This window comes from Alosa pseudoharengus, unplaced genomic scaffold (genome assembly GCF_046254945.1).
Source record: "Alosa pseudoharengus isolate Yale_2024_CS ecotype anadromous, Long Island Sound unplaced genomic scaffold, YU_APseudo_1.1 YU_APseudo_1.1_scf_10, whole genome shotgun sequence".
Lineage (NCBI taxonomy): Eukaryota > Metazoa > Chordata > Actinopteri > Clupeiformes > Clupeidae > Alosa > Alosa pseudoharengus.
In genome coordinates this window covers 14,012,565-14,034,017 of record NW_027468565.1, presented here as the reverse complement: position 1 = coordinate 14,034,017, position 21,453 = coordinate 14,012,565, and the positions used below count along the sequence as shown (strand labels likewise).

The 21,453-nt window shown below is 40.8% G+C and overlaps 2 protein-coding genes across 2 annotated transcripts; one reads left to right on the top strand and one right to left on the bottom strand.

The window, feature by feature from the left end:
* Positions 1 to 3,815: 3,815 nt before the first annotated feature.
* On the bottom strand, positions 3,816 to 7,211 carry spi1a (Spi-1 proto-oncogene a). Its single transcript, XM_076264570.1, has 5 exons — positions 6,998 to 7,211; positions 6,005 to 6,098; positions 5,633 to 5,805; positions 4,508 to 4,661; positions 3,816 to 4,408 (listed from the first exon to the last, which is right to left on the bottom strand). The coding sequence occupies exons 1-5, from the start codon at positions 7,019 to 7,021 to the stop codon at positions 4,092 to 4,094; spliced, it is 762 nt and encodes a 253-aa protein (XP_076120685.1). The 5' UTR covers positions 7,022 to 7,211; the 3' UTR covers positions 3,816 to 4,091.
* A 6,867-nt stretch (positions 7,212 to 14,078) lies between these two features.
* On the top strand, positions 14,079 to 17,695 carry tmem276a (transmembrane protein 276a). The gene is made up of 4 exons (XM_076264569.1): positions 14,079 to 14,475; positions 16,459 to 16,572; positions 16,696 to 16,833; positions 17,307 to 17,695. The coding sequence occupies exons 1-4, from the start codon at positions 14,079 to 14,081 to the stop codon at positions 17,552 to 17,554; spliced, it is 897 nt and encodes a 298-aa protein (XP_076120684.1). The 3' UTR covers positions 17,555 to 17,695.
* Positions 17,696 to 21,453: the final 3,758 nt, after the last annotated feature.

Sequence of the window (21,453 nt, the reverse complement as noted above, 5' to 3'; positions counted from 1 at the left end):
GTTCAATGTTGAGAGCTATCAATGGCTTGCGCGTGCATGCCGCTTAGCCGCTCTTGCAGGTGCCGCGGTCAAAGTTGAACCATGCTGAACTTTGACCGTAGCGCGCTGTAAATCTTGCGCTCAGCCTGACAGTAACCACAACACAAATCTTTAGGATATTACCTCAACCAAGACCTAGCAGCGAGCGCAGCGCATGCCGCGTACAGTGTGAACCCGGCTTTAGGCCTACTAGTTGGGTCATTTATAGCAGTTCCGTGATCGTGGATAGCGAAGGTTCGTTTCTCACTAGATTTGTCATCTATAAAGGTTAAAGAAAAAAACTAGCCGGGGTAGGCTACCCCTCACAAAAATGTGGGGAAATTTTGTGAGCCCTATATCCAAAATGGCTGCCGTAAGCCAATGCTGGAAATTAACTTTTTAATGGTTTTGTCCACAGTGCTGCACATGGTTTCTGAGACTATTTGGGTCAAGAAATCCATAAATGATGTAGATTTATTGATTTGACCTATTTCTGACCTTCAAATTCAAGCCAATTTTTGGCTCTTTAAATGTTGATGTTTCAAAATCGTCATAGAGTTGTAATATTAGGCTCAAATGGAAGCTCTGCTCAAACTGAGTTCAGTTATGGGCAGCAAAATTACAACATACACATAGGTCATTAGATGTCTGTCATTTTTGTATTATTTATTTATTATGATTTATTTATAGAATTAACTAAAAACACTCTCCATCTGAATCTGTTGAGTCTCCATATTGACTCCTCTCATCATCACTGCTACTCTCATCTGAGCTTTCATGAGGTGTGAGCTGCTGGGGCGAGGGGGTGTGACGCACTGGTCGACACTTTCCATTCACTAGATCCCAGCCGTGACCAATGGGAGGAGGATGCTCTTGCAGGTTGTAATGGAGCTGGAAATATAAGGTAGTTTGTCCTTTCCATATGAAGATTCAAAGAGTCATCATCAGATGGGACATGGATTGTACACTTATTCAGCAGGCCAGAGTTTCCAAATGGCAAAAACTGAAGAATAAGAGTACAATCTGTCTCCCGCCTGATGATGACTCTGAATCACACCTCATGACTGCTCAGATGAGAGTAGCAGTGATGGTAAGAGGAGTCTCTCAGAGAGTGAGATTCCTGACAGGTAGCCGTCCAACCACATGCTCATTGGACCCTACCTATGAGCCTACTTCAGTCCATCAGCCCGACTATCACACCAGCTGTCACACGTGATCAATGCTTCGCTAACCTCTGGCACGTTTCCAACAGCATTCAAAACGGCCCGGGTAACACCGTTACTTAAGAAAACTTCTCTCAACCCTGCTCAAGTTGAGAACTACCGTCCTGCTTTACTCCTACCTTTCCTATCCAAAGGTATCGAACGAGTAGTCTCCAAACAGGTCTCTGAATTCCTCTCACAGAACAACCTTCTGGATCTAAATCAATCTGGGTTCAAGAGGGGCCACTCAACCGAAACGGCTCTGCTGTCTGTAATAGAAGCCTTAAAGGAAGCCAAGGCGACCACTCTGTCATCAGAACTCATTCTGCTTGACTTAACGGCTGCCTTTTACACTGTTAATCACCGCATCCTTCTCTCTATACTCTCTAACATGGGAATCTCCAGTTCTGCTCTGTCCTGGTTTGAATCCTACCTCACAGGATGCTCGTTTAACGTATCATGGCTTGGACAGCTGTCCAAGGGCTCAGTGATGGGCCCTCTTCTCTTTGCTATCTACACCACCTTTTTGGGACAGATTATCCGTTTGCATGGCTTCTCATACCACTGCTATGCAGATGACACACAGCTCTATATGTCCTTTCCACCTGATGACCCCTTGGCCTCAGCATGGATCTTGGATTGCCTCTCAGACATATCTACATGGATGAAGGCAAACCACCTCCAGCTAAACCTCTCAAAGACTGAACTGCTGGTCCTCCCAGCTAAACCATGGCATCAACATCAAAATTGACTCCCTGTCTGTTACACCTACCAGGGCTGCAAGAAATTTAGGAGTTGTTCTTGACAACCAACTAGCCGTTTCGCACTCTACAACATACAGAAAATCTGTATGTTGTAGACTTACTTGACTCAAGATGCTACCCAACTCCTGGTACAGGCAATTGTCATCTCACGATTCGACTACTGTAACGCCCTCCTGACAGGTCTCCCAGCCTGCACAGTGAAACCCCTTCAGATGATCCAGAATGCGGTGGCGCGTCTGGTCTACAAACAACCCAAAAGGGCACATGTTACCCCGCTGCTCATCCAGCTACACTGGCTACCTATGGCCGCCCACATCAAATTTATCTCTAACGCTTGCCTACAAAGTAGTCTCCGGTTCTGCTTCCACCTACTTGAATGCCCTCATATAGGCATATGCTACCTCCTGACCGCTGAGCTCCTCAGACTTATGACGTCTAGCTCTGCCACCGGTACGCTCAGGTCAATCCAAACCTTTTTCATTTGTTGTTCCTTGTTGGTGGAACGCACTACCAGTTCCTACTAGAGCAGGGACATCCCTCTCCATCTTTAAAAAACTCCTGAAGACCCAGCTCTTCAGAGAATATCTCCTCTCGTAGTACTACTTACAACTAGCTAATTCTAGCACCTACTACTGGACTAGAACTGACACTTGGCTGACGGCAGCCATTTTGGATATAGGGCTCTCACAAAATTTCCCCACATTTTTGTGAGGGGCACCCCGGCTAATTTTTTTCTTTAACCTTTATAGATGACAAATCTAGTGAGAAACAAACCTTCGCTCTCCACGGTCACGGAACTGCTATAGATGACCCAACTATACTTCTATATTCTTTGGCTGCCGCTGCGCTATGAAATTCATTACGCGTGCGCAAGAACTAGCCTGTGGTCACTGTAAATCAGGTAGGCCTAGGCTATTTTGCGCTGAGCCCGGCGGCAAGCACAAAAAAAAATCTTTGGGACAATACCTCAACCAAGAGCAATAGCGGCGAGCGAAGTGCATGCCACGTGTATTGTGAATTCACCTTCAGACTTAAATATGTAGGCTATGTCTATTTATTCAATCATAGAGTAGGCCTAACTGCATGTTTCCAATGGCAGTTTCAATTTCAATAATTATTTTTTTAGTGTTGTTCAAGGACTAGCCTATAGGCCCCAAGAAAAGTTTATAAGCCTCACCAGTTTGCATAGTCGACAACAGAAATCACAGCACAGCTAAATTAAATGTAATGCCACATTAAATTTGACTGTGTGAAGAAACTGACTGAAATGCTTACACTCTTTCCCCTGAAATGTGGAAAAGCCACAAGCTGATATGTTCCCCTAAGCAGTGTTTTCTTTATATAGATATAGATACCAGTAATACCAGGGGAATTCTGCTCCATAATGTTTTGATTGAGTTAAGGGGGCTTCACATTATACACGGCATGCACTGCCCTCACCACTAGGTTGCTCTTGGTTGAGGTAATGTTCCAAAGATTTTTGTTGTGCTTGCCGCCGGGCTCAGTGCAAAAGACCTATGATTTACAGCCGGCAGCGGTCAAAGTTCAACATGGCTCTACTTTGACCGCAACACGCGCAAGAGCGGCTACGCTTAGCTCAGCGGCAGGCCAGTTCTTGCGTGCACAAGCCATTGACAATAATGAATTTCATAGCGCAGCTCTGCCACTTTCGCCTACAATGTGAAGGGCCCTTTAGTTGAATTGCAACAATCCTCATTGTCACTTCATTGTATCTCATAACGCATTGCATTAATGTTTTGAATAGCCTTATGACTTAATGTTACATTGATAAGGACAGTCTATAACAAAATTGCATTCAGAAACATGTCAATGAAGTATTCACATATTTTTAATGAACAGTGGCACAAGTTTTAACAGTAAAAGAACATTTAATTTATAAAGCTGATCTGAATGATGGTATACCACTAAGATATATGTAATCATGACCTGTAGTTTTATTTTATACCACTGTGGGAGTAGGATATTGAAATGACAATAAGATTATACATGACTTTCCTGCCAATTCATGCCATTAAGTTGTATTAGATGTGGAGAAATTCCTCAGTATCAATAGTATAACAGTGATTGTGGTCCAGTGTTCATCAGTCTAGTTATACTGCCTTCTATTAGAGGGTAGTAGTCTTTGCAGTACCTCTCCACTGAATTGATACGTCAATTTTCGTTTGACCTTTTGAATTTCTCCTGTTTTTCCATAATTTCTCAAGGCTCTGGCCATTTTTTGGTAGGTCATCTTTTTCCGATTGCCCTTCTGAGTACCCCAGCGGCTGGCTAGAGCTTCCTTGTGTTTGGAGGAGAACTGGAACATCCCCCTTTCTCTGTCAACCCACCAGATGCTATCCTTCATATCCCCAGTCCTCAGTAGGTCCAGCAAAAATTGGTACAGTCGCAGTTTCTTGTTGTTCCCTAAAAACATGATTGTGAATAAAAAACCCACAAGTATATTCAGCTTTAGATCAGTATGTTATTGATTTTGTCATGATTTTACAGCTCTAGAGTACTTACTGGATACGGTGCCCAGGCAGTGGGCGTGGTGCTCTGAGTGTGCCTCCTCCCCCTCAGACACCTCTAATGGGGGGCTCCGGCCTCCTGGGTCCTCCTCGTCTGTGCTGCACCGGGCAGCAGGGGAATGCTGCTGCTGCTGCTGGTAATACAGGCCCTGTGAAGCACATGTCTGTCTGTGACCAAGACGCTCACATGAAGCACTGACTGTATTGATCGTATAAGGTCAGTGCCTGTGAAGCACATGTCTGTCTGTGAACAAGACGCTCACAAGAAGCACTGACTGTATTGATCGTATAAGGTTAGTGCCTGTGAAGCACATGTCTGTCTGTGAACAAGACTGTATTGATCGTATAAGGTCAGTGAAAGTAGTCTATTCCACACTAAACACTATTCACTACACTATACCCTAACATAATCCAAACCTTCACATAGTATCTGATGTCATCTCCTCAATTTCAATTTCCATTTCCTGAACTCAGGCAGAGATAGACCTAGAAAATATAAACTCCTATTTGTTTAACATCTAACTGTTCAATGCTTCAACTTAAAAAGTCAGCATTTTTAAAAACACTAGGGAAACAAATGTCATAAGTTCCTTGATAAACAGTTCAGGACAACAATGGAATTGAATCAGGGGGAATTATTTTCACAAATGTCAGTCTAGTTCAATGTTTTTCTTGAGAACACTCAGATCCAAAACAGAAAGAGGAAGTAACAGCATATAAATACCACGAGTCTACGTAATGGAGGCTCCATGAGGCTTATAGCCATGTTAAAAAGAAATCTATTTTCTTAAATGTGAACTGCTCTCAGGAGTAGGCATGTAGATGTAGGCATAAATGACTAGCCATTATGTGTAAAATAAAAAAATGATTTGTCTACAGGTGGTTCAGTTATGTTGACTGTAGATGTATGGAAAACAAGCTTGCACCAACATTTGTTCATATACCATAGTATTGCCATTCTAGAACATTCTGTGTTCTGCAACACGCAGCCTCCAGAGACTGTATAAGTACACATACAAGCTCCAACTCTGCAACAGGCCTTTCTAGATTTCAGATTCACATTAATACCAGGCAAGTAGACTGACAGGGGAATGTCTTGTGGGGGTTGATGAGATCTAACCTGTGGAGGAATGTCAGTGGAAGGTCCAGCAAATGTTGCATCTAAGGGGTGATGCAGAGATTCCACATCACCATAATGATATGCGGTAGGGTGAAGCTCAGTTAAATATCCATGAGGCAATCCACTGTCAATGTACTGCAAATGGACAGGATGGCATTCCCACCCATTCTGTACTAGAGAGAGACAGTTAGTAAGAAAGTTAGAAAGTGTACTGACGTTTGATGTTGTGATGACATTTGTAATCCTATTATCCTACATTCCAATCCAATCCAGTTCCAATCTTTGCTGTGCTTAATAGCGTACACTCACATTATTAACCAGTACTGAGATCACTCAGCATTTGTAACTTTCACATCAACCTTGTGCACTTACCCCCATGGCCATTTACTTCAGAGCTGATGTGGGAATAGAAATCGTACACTGGCTGACACTGATCACGGTCATAGTGAAGCAAGTCTTCTGAAGGCTTTAATAGGAACATCAATAGCAATAATATATGAACAGTCATACATTTAGTCAACAAGCATACATTTTCATTATGAATTTCATTATGATTTTTGAGTATCTGTACTTTATTTGAGTATTAATATTTTTGGAAACTTCTTACTTTTACTCCAGTACAATACTGTTCTTTTGACTCCAATTGAAATATGAGTACTTGTTCATTTTAAACACATTTGAAGAGATTCTTTAAATGCAATAATGTGATAAACCATCTTGAAGTTAATTTTTTCAATAGTTCAATTTGAACTTGGCTGTGTTAATGATGCTGACAGCAGGTTATTCATCAGAACATCCTCCATTTAGCCTGGGAGAACCCAGACGAATCTGTTAGCAATTGAGATTTTAGAAGTGGTCTGGTGTTAATTATTGCATCCATTTGATGAACAATTGCAAAGTTATGAAAATAGGTCAAATGTTTTTGTTGGATGTAAGGAACTAAAGATCTGTTCAAGTCCTATGATCGACCAAAGGATGTATACCGTATTAATGACCAAATAAATATTACATTACAGTACATTAAAAAGGAAAAATACTTGTACTTCTGAATACTTAAGTTTTTTTAAAGCAAGTACTTCCGTACTTCAACTTAAGTAAAAATCTGACATAGCAACTTTCATTTGTAATGGAATAATATTTCACACAGTGTATCTATACTTAAGTAAAGGAATTGTGTACTTCGTCCACCTCTCGTTATTTCACAGTGTTCAGGGGCTATCAGCATGATATACAGTATCAAACTCATGATGAAAACCATCCAGTTAATGATTTATAAAATACCACGTAATGTGTTCATATTTACAACAAACATTAAATGAAAATACACATTTTAAATTGTAACGATACACAAATATTAAAACTTACAGAAGTGATAACATAGCTCTCCATTCGGTCCTTCACTACTAGCAGACTTCAAAATCGTATTAATCTATTAATTTCTTTATTTTTAATCTTTAGTTTTTCCAGACAGAGCACTAAATAACGTCTTAGTCTTAGTTTGTTGTATCTTAGGTTCCTGCTGTAATCCTTGTTGAATTTAACGAGAACAATGATGAAAGTGAAAACTGTACTCTGTTCTAATCACAAGTTCCTCAACACTGTTTTTAAAGGGTGATGCAGTACTGCTTCTGTCATTTTGATGCATGCGTAGGTCATGTGATGTCAAACAATGTTGAGTCAGATGAAGTGGTTTGCGGGAGTTAATTTTACTTACTCAAATAGGAATATAAGTAAATGTGTTTGAATGTTTTCTAATAGAAAGAGACCGTGAATGTACACATTAGAGGCAACTATCCAAGATGTGATCAGAGGTGAAAGTTATCACAGATGATGACATGTGAACATGCTTTGTCTAATAGTAATAAATTCCAACTATATTTGCAAAAGAATCCAGAGGTTATTCAACACTGTGGAGATTTAATCATCATGCAAACAACTCAGACATCCACCATTGCTGTCAGTGATAGGGAGTTAGCCAAAAGTGAAGTATGGAGAGTGGCTTGTTCCGTTTTTTGATCACTTTAACAAAGCACTATAACATCACCCATGAGGAAGTAGCCACAGTTTCAGTACTGACGGTCACACCAAGGACAGAAAATGGTGGTAGTCTCAGAGTACATAGTTTTTTCTAGTTCATTTATTCACATTATTGTAAGTAGTGTCACTTCTAATCTGAATGGCCAGCCATTGCCTTCTGTGCCCTGAGCAGGTTTTCTTCAGAATGCAGGTTTATGTCAAGCGCAAGACTCGACTTTATAGAATGAAGGTTACATGAAAAACATTATACTGATGCATTTCAGTGTCTCTACATTCTCTTGGTCTAATAATTTACAAAATGTTTTGTACTATTATGTGATAAACTAGATGTACCGCAGGGCGGTACAAAATATAACCGCCGCCCAGTCCAGCACATTTTTTCCACAAAAAGAAATCACGCTATATGAGGCCTATATGATTCTAACTGTCTCACTAAATTGCATTATCCACACTCAATTCTCACTGGTATTCGCTAGACAACAAGTACCAAAACATGATTAGTTCATAGATTTCACATGTAAAATTCATTTTATACAACCCCACCTCCATCTTGCCTGTTCATAATTCTGAGAAATTCTTGATTGTTTGTGTTATGTTTATGTTATGTGTGTGGGTGTGTGTGTGTGTGAGTGTGTGTGTGTGTGTGTGTGTGTGTGTGTGTGTGTGTGTGCGTGCTTGTGTGTGTGCCTGCGTATGTGCCTGTGCATGCAAGCGTACATATGTCTACTGTGTGAGGATGTGTCATACGTTTGATTACTGTGTATGTATTTGTGTGTGTGTGTTTGTGCACATGTGTGCACATGAAATGGGTTAACATGACCCCTGGAGGCAAATATAATATAAAATATAATATAAAATATAAAAAAAATGGTCATCCTAGGCCCTACAGTTCTCAAGATATTCACAGAAAACTGTGTCTGCCCTACCCTCCTTTCGGGGGGTCCAGTCCAGCGGGGGGCTACAGATCAAAACGAAAAACGATGGTTCCATGCTATCCATGTGGGGGTACATGCCCACCAAGTTTTGTGTACCCCGGTCTTTCAGTGTCCCGGGAATCCTTGTTGGTGTACGTCACTAAATGTACACATAAATTATTTTATTGTAAGGCCCCCCATGAACGAAAGTACACAAAACTTGGCATGCATTCGGAGGGTGTCATAATGATCCTACACTTTTCATTTTGTGCAGTTTTGACCTTGTCAGCCAGAGATATTGTGGTGAAAACACCTAATTTTTTGCTTTTTAATTTTTAACTAGGTGGCGCTATACATGAAATAAGTGGTAATGGGATGGGTTGACGTGCCCCCTTAAGACCAACTTACATAAAAAAGGTGGACCTCCTAGGCCCTACGGTTCTCGAGATATTCACAGAAAACTGTCTCCGGCCACCTACAGGCCAGTTGGTGTATAGTAACATAAATTAATTTATTGTGTGGCCCCCCATGAACGGAATTCCACAAAACTTGGCGTGCATACAGAGGGTGTCATAATGATCCTACACTTCCAATTTCGTGCAGTTTTGACTATGTTAGGTCACAGATACCTTCAATTACAACACCTCATTTTTACTTTTTTGTGTTTAACTAGGTGGCGCTATACATGAAATAAGTGGTTATGGAATGCGTTGACATGGCTCCTTGAGATCAACATACAAAAAAAATGGTCCTCCTAAACCCTACGGTTCTCGAGATATTCACAGAAAACTGTGTCTGCCCTACCCTCCTTTCGGGGGGTCCAGTCCAGCGGGGGGGCTACAGATCAAAACGATGGTTCCATGCTATCCATGTGGGGTTACATGCCCACCAAGTTTCGTGTACCCCGGTCTTTCAGTGTCCCGGGAATCATTGATGGAAATTTGGGCATGCGAAAAAGAAAAAAAAAAAAAGAAAAAAAAAAAAAAATCTGACTAAACCTATATGACCGCCGCTTCGCTGCGTGTGCTTTGAAAGGCGCTATGTAACAAATAAAATGTATTATTATTATTTATTATTATAGTCAGGGGGCCTATGTGGTTTCTGTGGGTTTGAAATGTTAATTTTTGGAGAGTGGTTGGATTGTCTTTTTTTTTTAATTGTATATTTCACTGTAATTAACACCATAAATTTCGCCTAAATCACTGGCTATGTTGAATAAAGTTCACAAAACAGTTATTTTAAACAGTATGATTGTATGTCAGTATTATGATTGTATGTCAAACAATTGGAGATAAGATCAATAACCAATCAGTTTCACCAAATACACATGAAAGATAGCAAAAACATAACAGAATCACAGATGAGACCTCGAACAACATTTAATTAATTAACATATACACAACATATTAGATCTCACCTCCACAATTTTCTCATCAAAATCTACAACTAGTCTACTAGACCCTATTCCTACTCACCTTCTAAAGACTGCTCTCCCCTTCCTGGATAATGTTTTGCTCTAGATTATAAATAATTCAATGCTATCAGGGCATGTACCGCAGTCATTTAAGACATCTGTTATTAAAGGGACACCAGGCAACGTTTTCGTGTTAATTAATCATCTTCGTAAGTCGGTATATGGTTAAATGACTCATTACGGGGCGAATGAAGGCTCTCTCGCCCGCCCCTACTGCCTGTAGGAAGAATATCCCACTTGCAAGTTCGGTGTATCACCCGCCGACCGAAGCAGGATCAGTTTACAGCACAGAGGCAGGCTAACGAAACGCTAGAGATTGTTGCAAACGTGTGTATAATGGCAGAGCCGGCGAAGAAGCAGCGAAAACCCTTGACGGAAGACGCAAAGAAAAGGAAAAGAGCTTCAGACCGAGCGAGGGGGAGTTTTGTAGAGAAAAATCATCAGGTTTGCCTGGTGTCCCTTAAGCCCTCCCTCAAAAAACCTAGCCTTGTATCAATACTGGTTCTCCTGGACCTCAGCGCTGCCTTTGACACCATAGACCATGACATACTACGACATACTACTTAGGCTTGAAAATTTGATAGGCATCAAAGACTCAGCACTCGCTTGGTTTAGATCATACCTTCCTAACCGTCAACAATTTGTACAGGTCCATAATAAATCATCTACCCAGATTATGGTAAAATATGGAGTGCCTCAAGGCTCAGTACTGGGGCCCCTGTTGTTTAGCAGAATACACAACTATAGACCCTTTCAACAATAAAAACAAAAACAATGCTTGAATGTTCTATTTGGGCCCCAATCTACTTCCTCTGCATTAAGATAACATATGGAATGTTAAAAAGGAAGTCTTGTGGGGCCAACTATGATGCTGATAATGGAACTCTCTTGAAAGGGTCCATACCTCTCCATAAAGCCTGATGAATTAACCCCATTAGCCAAACTTGACACATGTATAAGAGATATAAAGACATGGATGACTTAGGAATTATAATTGACCAGGACCTAGCACTAAATAATCACATAAAACAGATCACCAAAACGTCATTTTACCATTTAAGGAACATTTCAAAGATAAGGAAGTCCTTATCCTTACCAGATGCCGAGAAATTAATCCATGCTTTTGTCACCTCAAGGATAGACTATTGCAATGCTATTACGCTGGCTGTAATAATACCTGTCTAAAAAGCTTATACAAAATACAGCTGCTCACACACAAAAAAAAAATATGAACATATTTCCCCCATCCTAACATATTTACACTGGCTACCTGTTAAAAGTCATTGACTTCAAAATATTACTTATATATCTTGGTTGGTTGCCTGCATTGAAAGAGGACACCTCATGAAGACGCTCTTTTGTCTGCTTCTGACAGAAGAAGCACTTATCTATGCTGGCAGCAGCTGCTGCTGAACAAGTTTACAAAGTCCCTCTAGATGGACTTGATGCAGTTGCAGGTGTTGCTGCAGGTTCAGAAGATGGTCTACCACGTCTTTTCTGAAGACACTGATTCCTGCCTGCTTCACATGATTTCTAGTAGCGAATCTTAGCATACTGCAGATGCTCACTGTTACAGGTGGATTTGTAGCAGTTCCTGTGCCAAACTGCTTTGTTCTGTTGTAAAATAACTGCACTGTAACGTTGTAATCGTTGGCTGATCTGTGATCATAATATGCCAAATTTCTTGTTTTTGTCCATGAGAGAGTATGGAGATGGTGTCTATTAGGTCTCTAGTGATGGGTCATTCACCAGTCCACACATATCTGCCACTGGATACATAGCCCAAAATCTGTTTCTTTTAAAATATGTGTGCCATCACCTGACTAACAGAATAAAGACACACCTCGGAATATAACCTAACTAGACTGTGCCACCATGAACTATGAATTTTTTTTTTATTGGTGCAGCCGTGGCCTACTGGTTAGCACTTCGGACCTGTAACCGGAGGGTTGCCGGTTCAAACCCCGACCAGTAGGCACGGCTGAAGTGCCCTTGAGCAAGGCACCTAACCCCTCACTGCTCCCTGAGCGCCGCTGTTGATGCAGGCAGCTCACTGCGCCGGGATTAGTGTGTGCTTCACCTCACTGTGTGTACACTGTGTGCTGTGTGTGTTTCACTAATTCATGGATTGGGATAAATGCAGAGACCAAATTTCCCTCACGGGATCAAAAGAGTATATATACTTATACTTATATACTTATACTTAAATGTGCTTGCTCAAATGTAGAAGGCTAAAAGGTCACTAATATCACCAACCATGAAGAACAGAGCACTATGTGCTTCAGGTTATTCAATATTCTAAATTCTATAACTGCCAGCTATCAACAGTCAACTGCCCCTGCTAGTGTCTCTCTTTCTCTCTCTTACACACACACACACACACATAAACTCACCTGTCTGTTTGTCTATCTGATCCTTTTACCCTTTCTTTTCTTCACACTTACATAGGCTACGGAAGGCCTTACAGACTACAAGCTATGTAAAAGTCTATTAAACATGATTTAACAGAGATCTCTGCACTTTGTGCTATGAAGGGGTGTAGACAAGAACTGGCAGAGCAGGCTAGGCCTACACTCAAGCACAGTAATAAGGCATGAATTGATAGTATTGATATTGAAGTATTATTTTTTTAAGCGGACAATTTCGAGAATTTTAGGCACAATTTCTTGTTAAAGAGATCAATCATCAGCCTAACATTTTTTTATAATGTTGTATTGTTTATGTGGTCCACTTTTGCACACTACCTTGTAGAATATCTTTGTTTTTTGGCACCAAACCCTAGCCTATGCTATAATACCAACAATGTGAGGTTTATGGACAAAACACCAAATTTGACCTTTTCTGAATTTGACCTTTGATTTGGGTCCTTCAAAACCTTCAAAAAAAACGGAGACATGTTTTTTTTTACTCTTAAGAACCCCTAGAACAAAGATATAATACTCTCCAAAAATGAACATGCGAATCCCACAAGCTCCCAAATTAGACACATAGGCCCCCCCTACTAATAGCCCAACCAAAAGGCTGGCTGCGATTAGTTAAAACTATAGAAATTATGCCTAGTTTGGCAACAGGGATGTAGTGGTAAAATAAGAGCTGGGTAAACTATGAATTCTGTGAGGTGGACTGTGTCAGAACATGTTTGATGATCGTGAAGGCTATTGTCCAATGTTTATAACGATATCAGTGGTATTAAATGGTTCCTACATATTGTGAATGTGGATAATACAGTGTGATTTTTGAATGTTAAAAGTTGCAATTGGTCAATAAACTCGTTTTAGAGGTGGATAAGCTCTGCCAATCACAATCAAGGACCAGAACTATCAGTTTTAGAAACTCAAAAAAGAGGTGGATAAACTCTATTTCTGAAATTTCAGAGGTGGATAAACTGCGTTTACTTGGGTTTACTCTCCACTACATCCCTGTTTGGCAACAATGGCGACAACTTGGCTAAACTGGGTTAATGTACAGCATAGTCTAGCAAAAACGAGTGGTCTTTCATGGTAATTCCATTATTAATATCATTAGTGTACAGCATAGGCATATATATATATAAATATTTGTTTTTTATTTTAATCTTGAATTGTTAAACTGAATGAAGTTTGTGTTGCTGTTCCAACTGTTCCAACCTAGATCCATGAAGGCGTTCGAATTATTTTGCATGTTAACTTGGATACATGTAATCAGATGTTCGCAACTCGCTGTCCGGACGAATCCGAAGAGGTTTCATCAGCTGTCCCCTCGCAGCATTGGCTAGCATCAGATGCGAGTCTATATCGGAAGCAGCTCAGGTGGTGAGAAAAAAAATGTCTGTCTCATCTTAATACAACAAAAACAGCTTTACCATGCAGGGCTAAAATGTCTCAAATGATAGGCCTATGGGTCTTTCGTTCGACCTAATCGATGCCTTTTTCGGCAGTGAATTGGGGGATGCTTGGCAAACCGTAATTTCTGTCCCGGGATAAAATTGCTGCCGCGGCACACACGTCTCAGATAAACCCGGGCTCTCAAGCGGACTCTGAACATGGCCACCATGAGGATATTAACAGCTGCCGGACTGTTCTTGGCCTTCTGTGCTCTGGGACTGTTGACAATGGCCATAAGCACGGACTACTGGTATGAGACTGATGCGAGGCGGCACAGAGAAAGATGCAAAAAATACGCCAGTAAAAGGATTGACCCTGGATATATTTATATTTCAAATCAAAACCTTCCTTTACGGATGCATCCAAATGGAAATGTTGTTGAAAGGACGAAGACCACTGATGGGGCTCTTTTGCGGGTTAGACGGGAATCTATAGCTCCAGCTGCGGGCATAGAATCCCGCTGCAGTCGGCGTTTTAACTCGACTGTAACCGGATTGTGGAGAAAGTGTCACCGGGCAGGTTTCGATGTAGAAAATGAGGAATTGATATTCAAAGGTAGGATTTGTCATTTGTCTCTAATCCTGGGTCCATTGCAAATCACGTCAAGAGATTATTTAAACAATACCGTTACGCTCCAGTTACCCCATGCGCCATCGTGTTTATGCTACTACGGTAGCATATGTGATGTAGCCAGTTGTGGATTAGCTTCTATGATTTGTTTTTATGTTTTTATTTCAGTTGTGTTTGTGTGTCTTTTGGATAGCTAGTGTGAGGGTCAATGAACTAACAATTGGAGTTCATATGGCTAACGCCCCGTTGGACGCTATCCAAGGTCCTGATTTTTGAAAGGCTTAGGAACCAAACGTTCGATTGGCAACTGTTTTTGTGGTTGGAAAGACAAAAATAGGGCATTTACTCACATAAACATCTCACCCCGAGGCTGATGAATCAGGGGATGTCAACCCTGAATTAAACCCAGTTTGCTCAGATCTATACGTTAATGCAGCTTCTGCTCAAGCTCCCTGGTATTTCCAGAGTAGCCAGGGGCCAGCCTACACCAAGGCCCAATGGACATTTAGGCCCAATGCCCAGGCCAAATGTTAATGCATGTTGATTGAGGTCCATTGTTGTGTTATGTTATATGAGTACTTATGGTTATCCTTTTGACACCCCCATTACACCCGAGAAATACAATTCTCACTTTTATGGTTGTGTGGCTTTGGGGCAGTCGCATGGACCTCAGAAACGGCTATTTGTGCAGCTTTCCTCCTGCGTAATAAAGTATCAAATGAAACCACCTTTGGTCAGGCCAAAACTGCCCCCCCATAACACACTTACTTCTGCACATATCTGCAGTACATTGCCCTTTGGTCTGCAAAGCCTAACAATTAAACATTTTCTCAATGTTTACCCATAAATTAGTTATTATTTGCTGTGTCTACACTACAGAAGCAGAATAGCACAATATGGCCTTTGGGGTTAGAAACAAACAACTAAACATCATTTTATAAGACCAAATCTTGAAAAGAATATCCTGCCAGTGTGTAATATGACAAGGATTTCTTTACCCAGAGTAGGCTATATGGCGTAATACAGAATTACTCCCTGCTTTGATTTGAAATAATGTGTATGTTTTATGTGTTTACATTTGTATTGATAAAATGATATAATATTTTAGGTAATGGTTTTCAGACACAGGTGTGCCTACCACAGGTGTGCCTACCACTTTATCAAGTTTCACCAATCAAATAGGGGTTCAAATGACGATTATTTTTGTCCAAAACTAGTTGTATGTAATTAATGCAAAGCTACTTAGTTAATTATTACGGGATGATACAGTAGCTACATTCAGCTCACAGTGACACTTACTGTTTGAACTGTTTTGTGTGGGAACAAGTAGATATAGAACACGCTTGTCCAGTGAGTAGCCTTGCAGGTGTTCAAATTTATTGTATATTCAATTTATTGTTACATAATTGACATGGTCAAATGACTTTACAAACACATGCCAATCAACAAGACGCAATAGAGGCTGCAGATTATGCTAAAGCAATAATTCAGAATATTCCTGACAAATATACTGTATATGGCAATCTGTGATTTAGAACTTCTGTGGCCTGCTGAGAAAGGAAACATTTCAAAAGTTCAAGCTTGCTTAAAAGTCAGAACTACACTTAAAGATGTCCCTATATTGGGGAAATTGTCAGCAAAGTATCTTGCAGTGGAGTCACCCTACTCCACTGCAAGATACTTTATTGGTGATTTAAATGGCCAGAACAGAACTGGGAGCCCGGGACAAAACTGACCGTGTATGGTACACTAGGGTTGTACCCATGGTCTTATGCTGTCTGGCTCTAAATGGTTCTTGCAGTGTTCATAGATGATATGGCCATAAATCCTGATCTGCTCTACATAGGTGTGGTGGTAGGACATAGACCATGAAGGTGCATCCTTGACCTGGACTCTTTTCATTCTTAATGTGCACTTAGTTGATGGATTTAGAGACAGACCAAGACATCACACATTCTGTTTTTTTAGGTTTACTTCAGCGCTGCACTCCAGTGAAGTACTACTACTCCTCAGCAACTATTCCTCGTGACCTGCCCATCAATATCACCAAGACAATACGCCAAGATGAGTGGCATGCTCTGCGTAAGTTCTCATACACACAACCAGGAAAACTCATTTTGCATCACCTACTTCTACAGGTCAACATAACGGTTGAGTAAAACCTTTTACATGGTCAAAAATGATGACTTTGTCAACTATTTCCAGACTTGCAGAGAATGACTGCTGGCTTCATAGGAATGGCTGTCTCGATCATTCTGTTTGGCTGGATGGTAGGACTCCTGGGTTGCTGCAACCAAAATGAGCTGATGCAGTATGTAGCTGGCCTGTTGTTCTTAATGGGAGGTAAGTGGAGCTCAGGTAGAATGTCATGCAATGTAGGTAGCACACCAGTAGAGGGCAGTGTGGTATTGGAATTGAACCAGCACCACAAGCAAGTCCCAGTGCTGTACATGGTGCTTGTGATGCTGTGAGTGTAAGTGAAATGTAATAAGTTTGTGATGAAGAGAGGGATGAGGCCCAAAGGGTGCTTTTTTATTTCTTGCTGTAAGTGGGACTGAATTCACCGCACATTGTTCAATTCTTTCAGTAGAGTGACTGACCGCCAAATAAAAATGGCTTTTACACAAGATTTAAAAGACTGAATTGTGCATAGGAGTACAATATTCATAAAATAATCTTAGCTTTCAATCATTTTTTTTTCACCTTGCAGAATATCATGAAAAGCAAAAAGCCAGGGTGATCATTCTTAGATAGGAGGTGTCAGTGTTGTGTATTAAAATGCTAAAGTGTAATGTGAGCCTCTGTGTTTCACACAGGAACCTGCTGCATCATCTCCCTGTGCACATGTGTGGCCGGCATTAACTTCCAGCTCTCACGCTACCCTCGCTACGTGTACGGGCTGCCTGAGGACATCAGCCACGGCTACGGCTGGTCCATGTTCAGTGCCTGGGGGGGACTGGGCCTCACCCTGCTGGCCGGCTTCCTCTGCACACTGGCCCCCTCCCTGCACACGCCCCAGAGCACAGTCACGCACAAGCCGCGGCAGGAGAACGGCATCGTGTGACAGGCGGAGGGGCAACCCCGAGCACCAGGGCCCCGCGCTCATCCCCGCTGCTTACAAAACAAAGAACCCCCCCTTCCCCCCTGAGCAGGAGAGGAACACTGAAAGGCCCACTTTCACCCACTCAGACATGGAGAGCCCCATGTGGACTAGAGGAGAACATGGGCGCTGGGTCCACTGAGACCCGTTTTTGGCAAAGTGATGTTTTACTGAAGATGTTCTGTGTTATAATGGTGCTCTTTCTCTATGCCCCGCCCCCCCCCCCCCCCCAGACGCCCTCTGGTTCACTCTTTCTTCAAATCATCTGTTCTTTATTTATCTCCTTTGTCTCAGAGGATATCAAGCAGGGAGCTGTTTTAGAAATTGACAGGTTAGGTTTTTAGTTAGGTGCTTTTTTTATTTGTCTTTATGTTGCCTGTTGTATAAACAAACAAAAAAAATCTCTCAAATGTCTTCCTGTATCGTCATATCATTTGTTGTACACTTTAAAATTACTGGACGAAAACAATTAAGAGCACAAAAGGATACATGAGACTGAAAGGAGTGAAGTATACATCATGAGTACATACTTGTCCGTTCATTTCTAATGCAGTATGTGTAAATGTAACCCTGTTTCTATGATCGTTTGTTTTTAGAGTAAATGTACAGTATCGTGATGCAGGGTCAGGAATGGTTGTGATGGCACAAACCCATGTTTGAAAGATAACAAGAATAAATCAAGATCTTTAATAGAAAAGTCCTCAAAGTGTTTTTGTTAAGTGTACTCCTCAACATAGAATTGGGAAGAGTAGAATGGACTTTCGGAATTCCCACAATAACAGCTCCCTGTCAGAAACAGATGAAATAAATAATAACATGCAGGGCTTTATTAGGGATGATATTTGGGGTTATTTTCCAGACCTGGTTAAGTGTCCAATAACAGGCATGAATAACATAGAATAATATGATGTAGTGGAATATTCCCCCTACATGTACACGTTAGAAGAGATATCTGTGTCTCATATTATTGTGTTATAATAGTACTATTATTTGAAGGACACAGTTCAAGATAACACATCAAAGACCACTCATAGTTAAGGGTCTGAAAATCACAAACTTAGCAGAGCTGGAAAACATTTCAGTCAGCAGAACATTGTGATCTGTATTTAAACAAATCAAGGATTTTTGAAACAAATCTTCACTTCATTTGACTCGAGTTTTGTTGGCATACATTGTGGTTCTTGGATTATGCTTTTACGATGTGGTCTGTATAATGGCCATCATACTTACTCAACATTTTTGGCCATCTCCTTCTGGGACTTTCAGTGATGCAGTAAATAAATTCCAATCTTTTATCAAACGCTGTTTTATAATAAATGGCAATCTTGACAAAAAAATGTGTTCATATTGTTAGCAGCTGGCAGCATGTATTTCCACACCCTGTCATAAGCTCTGTTGTGGATAACACGTAGAAGAGCTAAGCATATTTTAATGAAACATTTTCAGAGTTGAGACTCACTACACAGACATGATCCAGGGCCGTGCTCAGAAAACTGGGCGTTGGGCCCACTTTGAAAAGCTCTGGCAAAATGTGAAATTTATAAGTTTATAAGTTTGTGCTCTGCCTGACACTTGTTCTACATATCTTTATGTTTTACAAACAATATCTTCACCTAAAATAGATAGAAGGAGAATATGAATGTGAAGAACTTGGGCCATGTTCAATGTTCATGTTCAAATAATAATATCTAAAGAAATGTATTCAAAAATAAAACTGGCCTGCAGAATGTGCAGGAGTATTAAAGCAGAATGAGCAGTTTCACCAGGGGCGGACTGGGACCAAAAATCGGCCCTGGCATATTTGGCCCAAGCGGCCCTCAAATTGGTCGGGCCCACCTAATTAAATACAGAATCTTTGCATTACCCTTGAATATGTATATTTTCAACTGTCATGAAGCACTGAAAGTGATGTAGGCCTCACTCTGACTGATCAGAGGTAGGCATGGAGCACATGATCTCCATATTCAAGTAGGCTATACAAGCAATTATTAAAGAAGAGTTTCTGCTGGAATTCAAAGTATCATTTCATATTATTCAATAGGCTACATTTAAACTATACAATGCTCAATTGAAAGCAGCACCAAAAAAATACTGAAGCCTATGTGTAAAGAGTTAAATTACCCAGATTGTTGTAGACATTAATGTAATTTATACCAGTTATCACTGTAGGACAACTGAAACAACACAAAATAAACAGGGCTGGAAATATTTTATTCCTGTAGTGTAGGCTATACTACCTACCTACATTGCTGGTACATTTTGGAACAGTATAGCTACATGAACTAATTATCTTTAGTGTCTTCCAGTTCCAGTAGCCTATCTATAGGTTATATATAGCTTAGTTGGCTTGTGCATGACTTTACGTTTTAGCTTACATTTCCGTCAGTCTACAGTCTTTTAGCCCATGGGTTACCATGATAACCCTTCCAAGATAGAAACCTTCTCTACTTTGAGAGACCAACCACCGATGTTGAATCGGTCGATGTTGAATTTTGAAAATCATCGGGTTTGCAAATCATTCATTTAGAAAATGTAAGTTGTGCTATTTGTTTTGTAATCACAGCACGGCCTTACTATGTTACCATTACCATATCATTACATTATCGCAATTAATAAGTCATAATCATCATCGTCACCATGGCATGTCACACATAGCCTACCTGCTCCACCAGTGAGTGAGTTCTTATCATGTAGCCTCAATAGGCTCGCACTCTCCACCACCTGCACCTATTGTCCCTCGGCTCTGTATGCTTGCATACATCCTCGTTCAAACTCAACGAACTTCAACATGTTGCTGACATATGCTAGCCTACTTGCAATATTGTATTTCTGAAGCTTCTACATTGGTGTTAATTTTGTCACTACAGGCACCGGCCGCAATTTCGTGTAGGCAACTTCGATTAACTTTTGATGCGCTCACAGAATGGAGGAGGGGTGGGGCCTGACGTGAGCTGTTATTGGATCAGTCCAGTGTCAATAGAAATGTAACCAAAGGGCCGCTGATTGTCCTTCCTTTGGACCGATCGTTGGCCAAAATAATAATTATATAGCCTATTCTATCGGCCCAAAAGGTACGTCGGCCCACCGGGAAAATGCCCGGTATGCCAGATGGCCAGTCCGCCCATGAGTTTTACCCAATCCCTCACTGTTTATTTTCTGTGCAAGAGCTCTTTAGTCTCCATTAAATCTTTCTGACAGGAGTTTAACAAACACTGCTGTAGATGCAGGAATGTTTCTCATCTCCCAGGGATGCCCGCTTCCACATCATGGTACAGCTGGAAAATAAACATCTTACACATCATTTTTATATCACTATGACACTGCTGTGAACAAACCTGGCGCTCTGCTATTAGCTTCTGATTTTTTTAATCAAAAAAGTGCATGAACTTGGTTTCTATGAGATAACTCTTCTCTTATGTAAGTGAAGACAGTCAGCTATTTCTGTTCACCTTTGAGCCACAGAAGTCTGAGAATCCTGGTCAGAATCCCATCAGACACCTCCAGTAACTAATCAAATCTGTTGAAGTAGGATTCCACGAGTGAAAAAAGTTGTTGACAAGGTGTTTTTGTTGCAGGCTATGAGTTTTAATGAAGATTAAAAGCCAATATGCATTGATCTTGAATTCATAATCTCAAAGAAACAAATGCATCTTACTGGGTAGCACAGACATCAATGCAGAATATCACCAACAAGACAACCACGAGAAGATGTCACACTGGTCATTTTAATGAGGGTATATTGATGCTCAACACCATTTGAAATTCACTAAAAATGTTACACATTTAAGACAAAATGTGTTTAATCAGTAATCACAAGTGGCAACTGAATAGATCTTCCATGAATTCTTCACATGGAAAAAGAT

Bases quoted from the DNA above. Each gene is read 5' to 3' on its own strand.
- tmem276a (XM_076264569.1), top strand. From the start codon at position 14,079: ATGGCCACCATGAGGATATTAACAGCTGCCGGACTGTTCTTGGCCTTC. The intron at 16,573-16,695 runs GTAAGTTCTCAT...AACTATTTCCAG, and splicing joins AGATGAGTGGCATGCTCTGC to ACTTGCAGAGAATGACTGCT. The intron at 16,834-17,306 runs GTAAGTGGAGCT...TGTTTCACACAG, and splicing joins CCTGTTGTTCTTAATGGGAG to GAACCTGCTGCATCATCTCC.
- spi1a (XM_076264570.1), bottom strand. From the start codon at position 7,021: ATGGAGAGCTATGTTATCACTTCT. The intron at 4,662-5,632 runs GTTAGATCTCAT...TGTGCTTCACAG, and splicing joins CCACTGACATTCCTCCACAG to GGCCTGTATTACCAGCAGCA. The intron at 4,409-4,507 runs GTAAGTACTCTA...TCATGTTTTTAG, and splicing joins CTGCCTGGGCACCGTATCCA to GGAACAACAAGAAACTGCGA.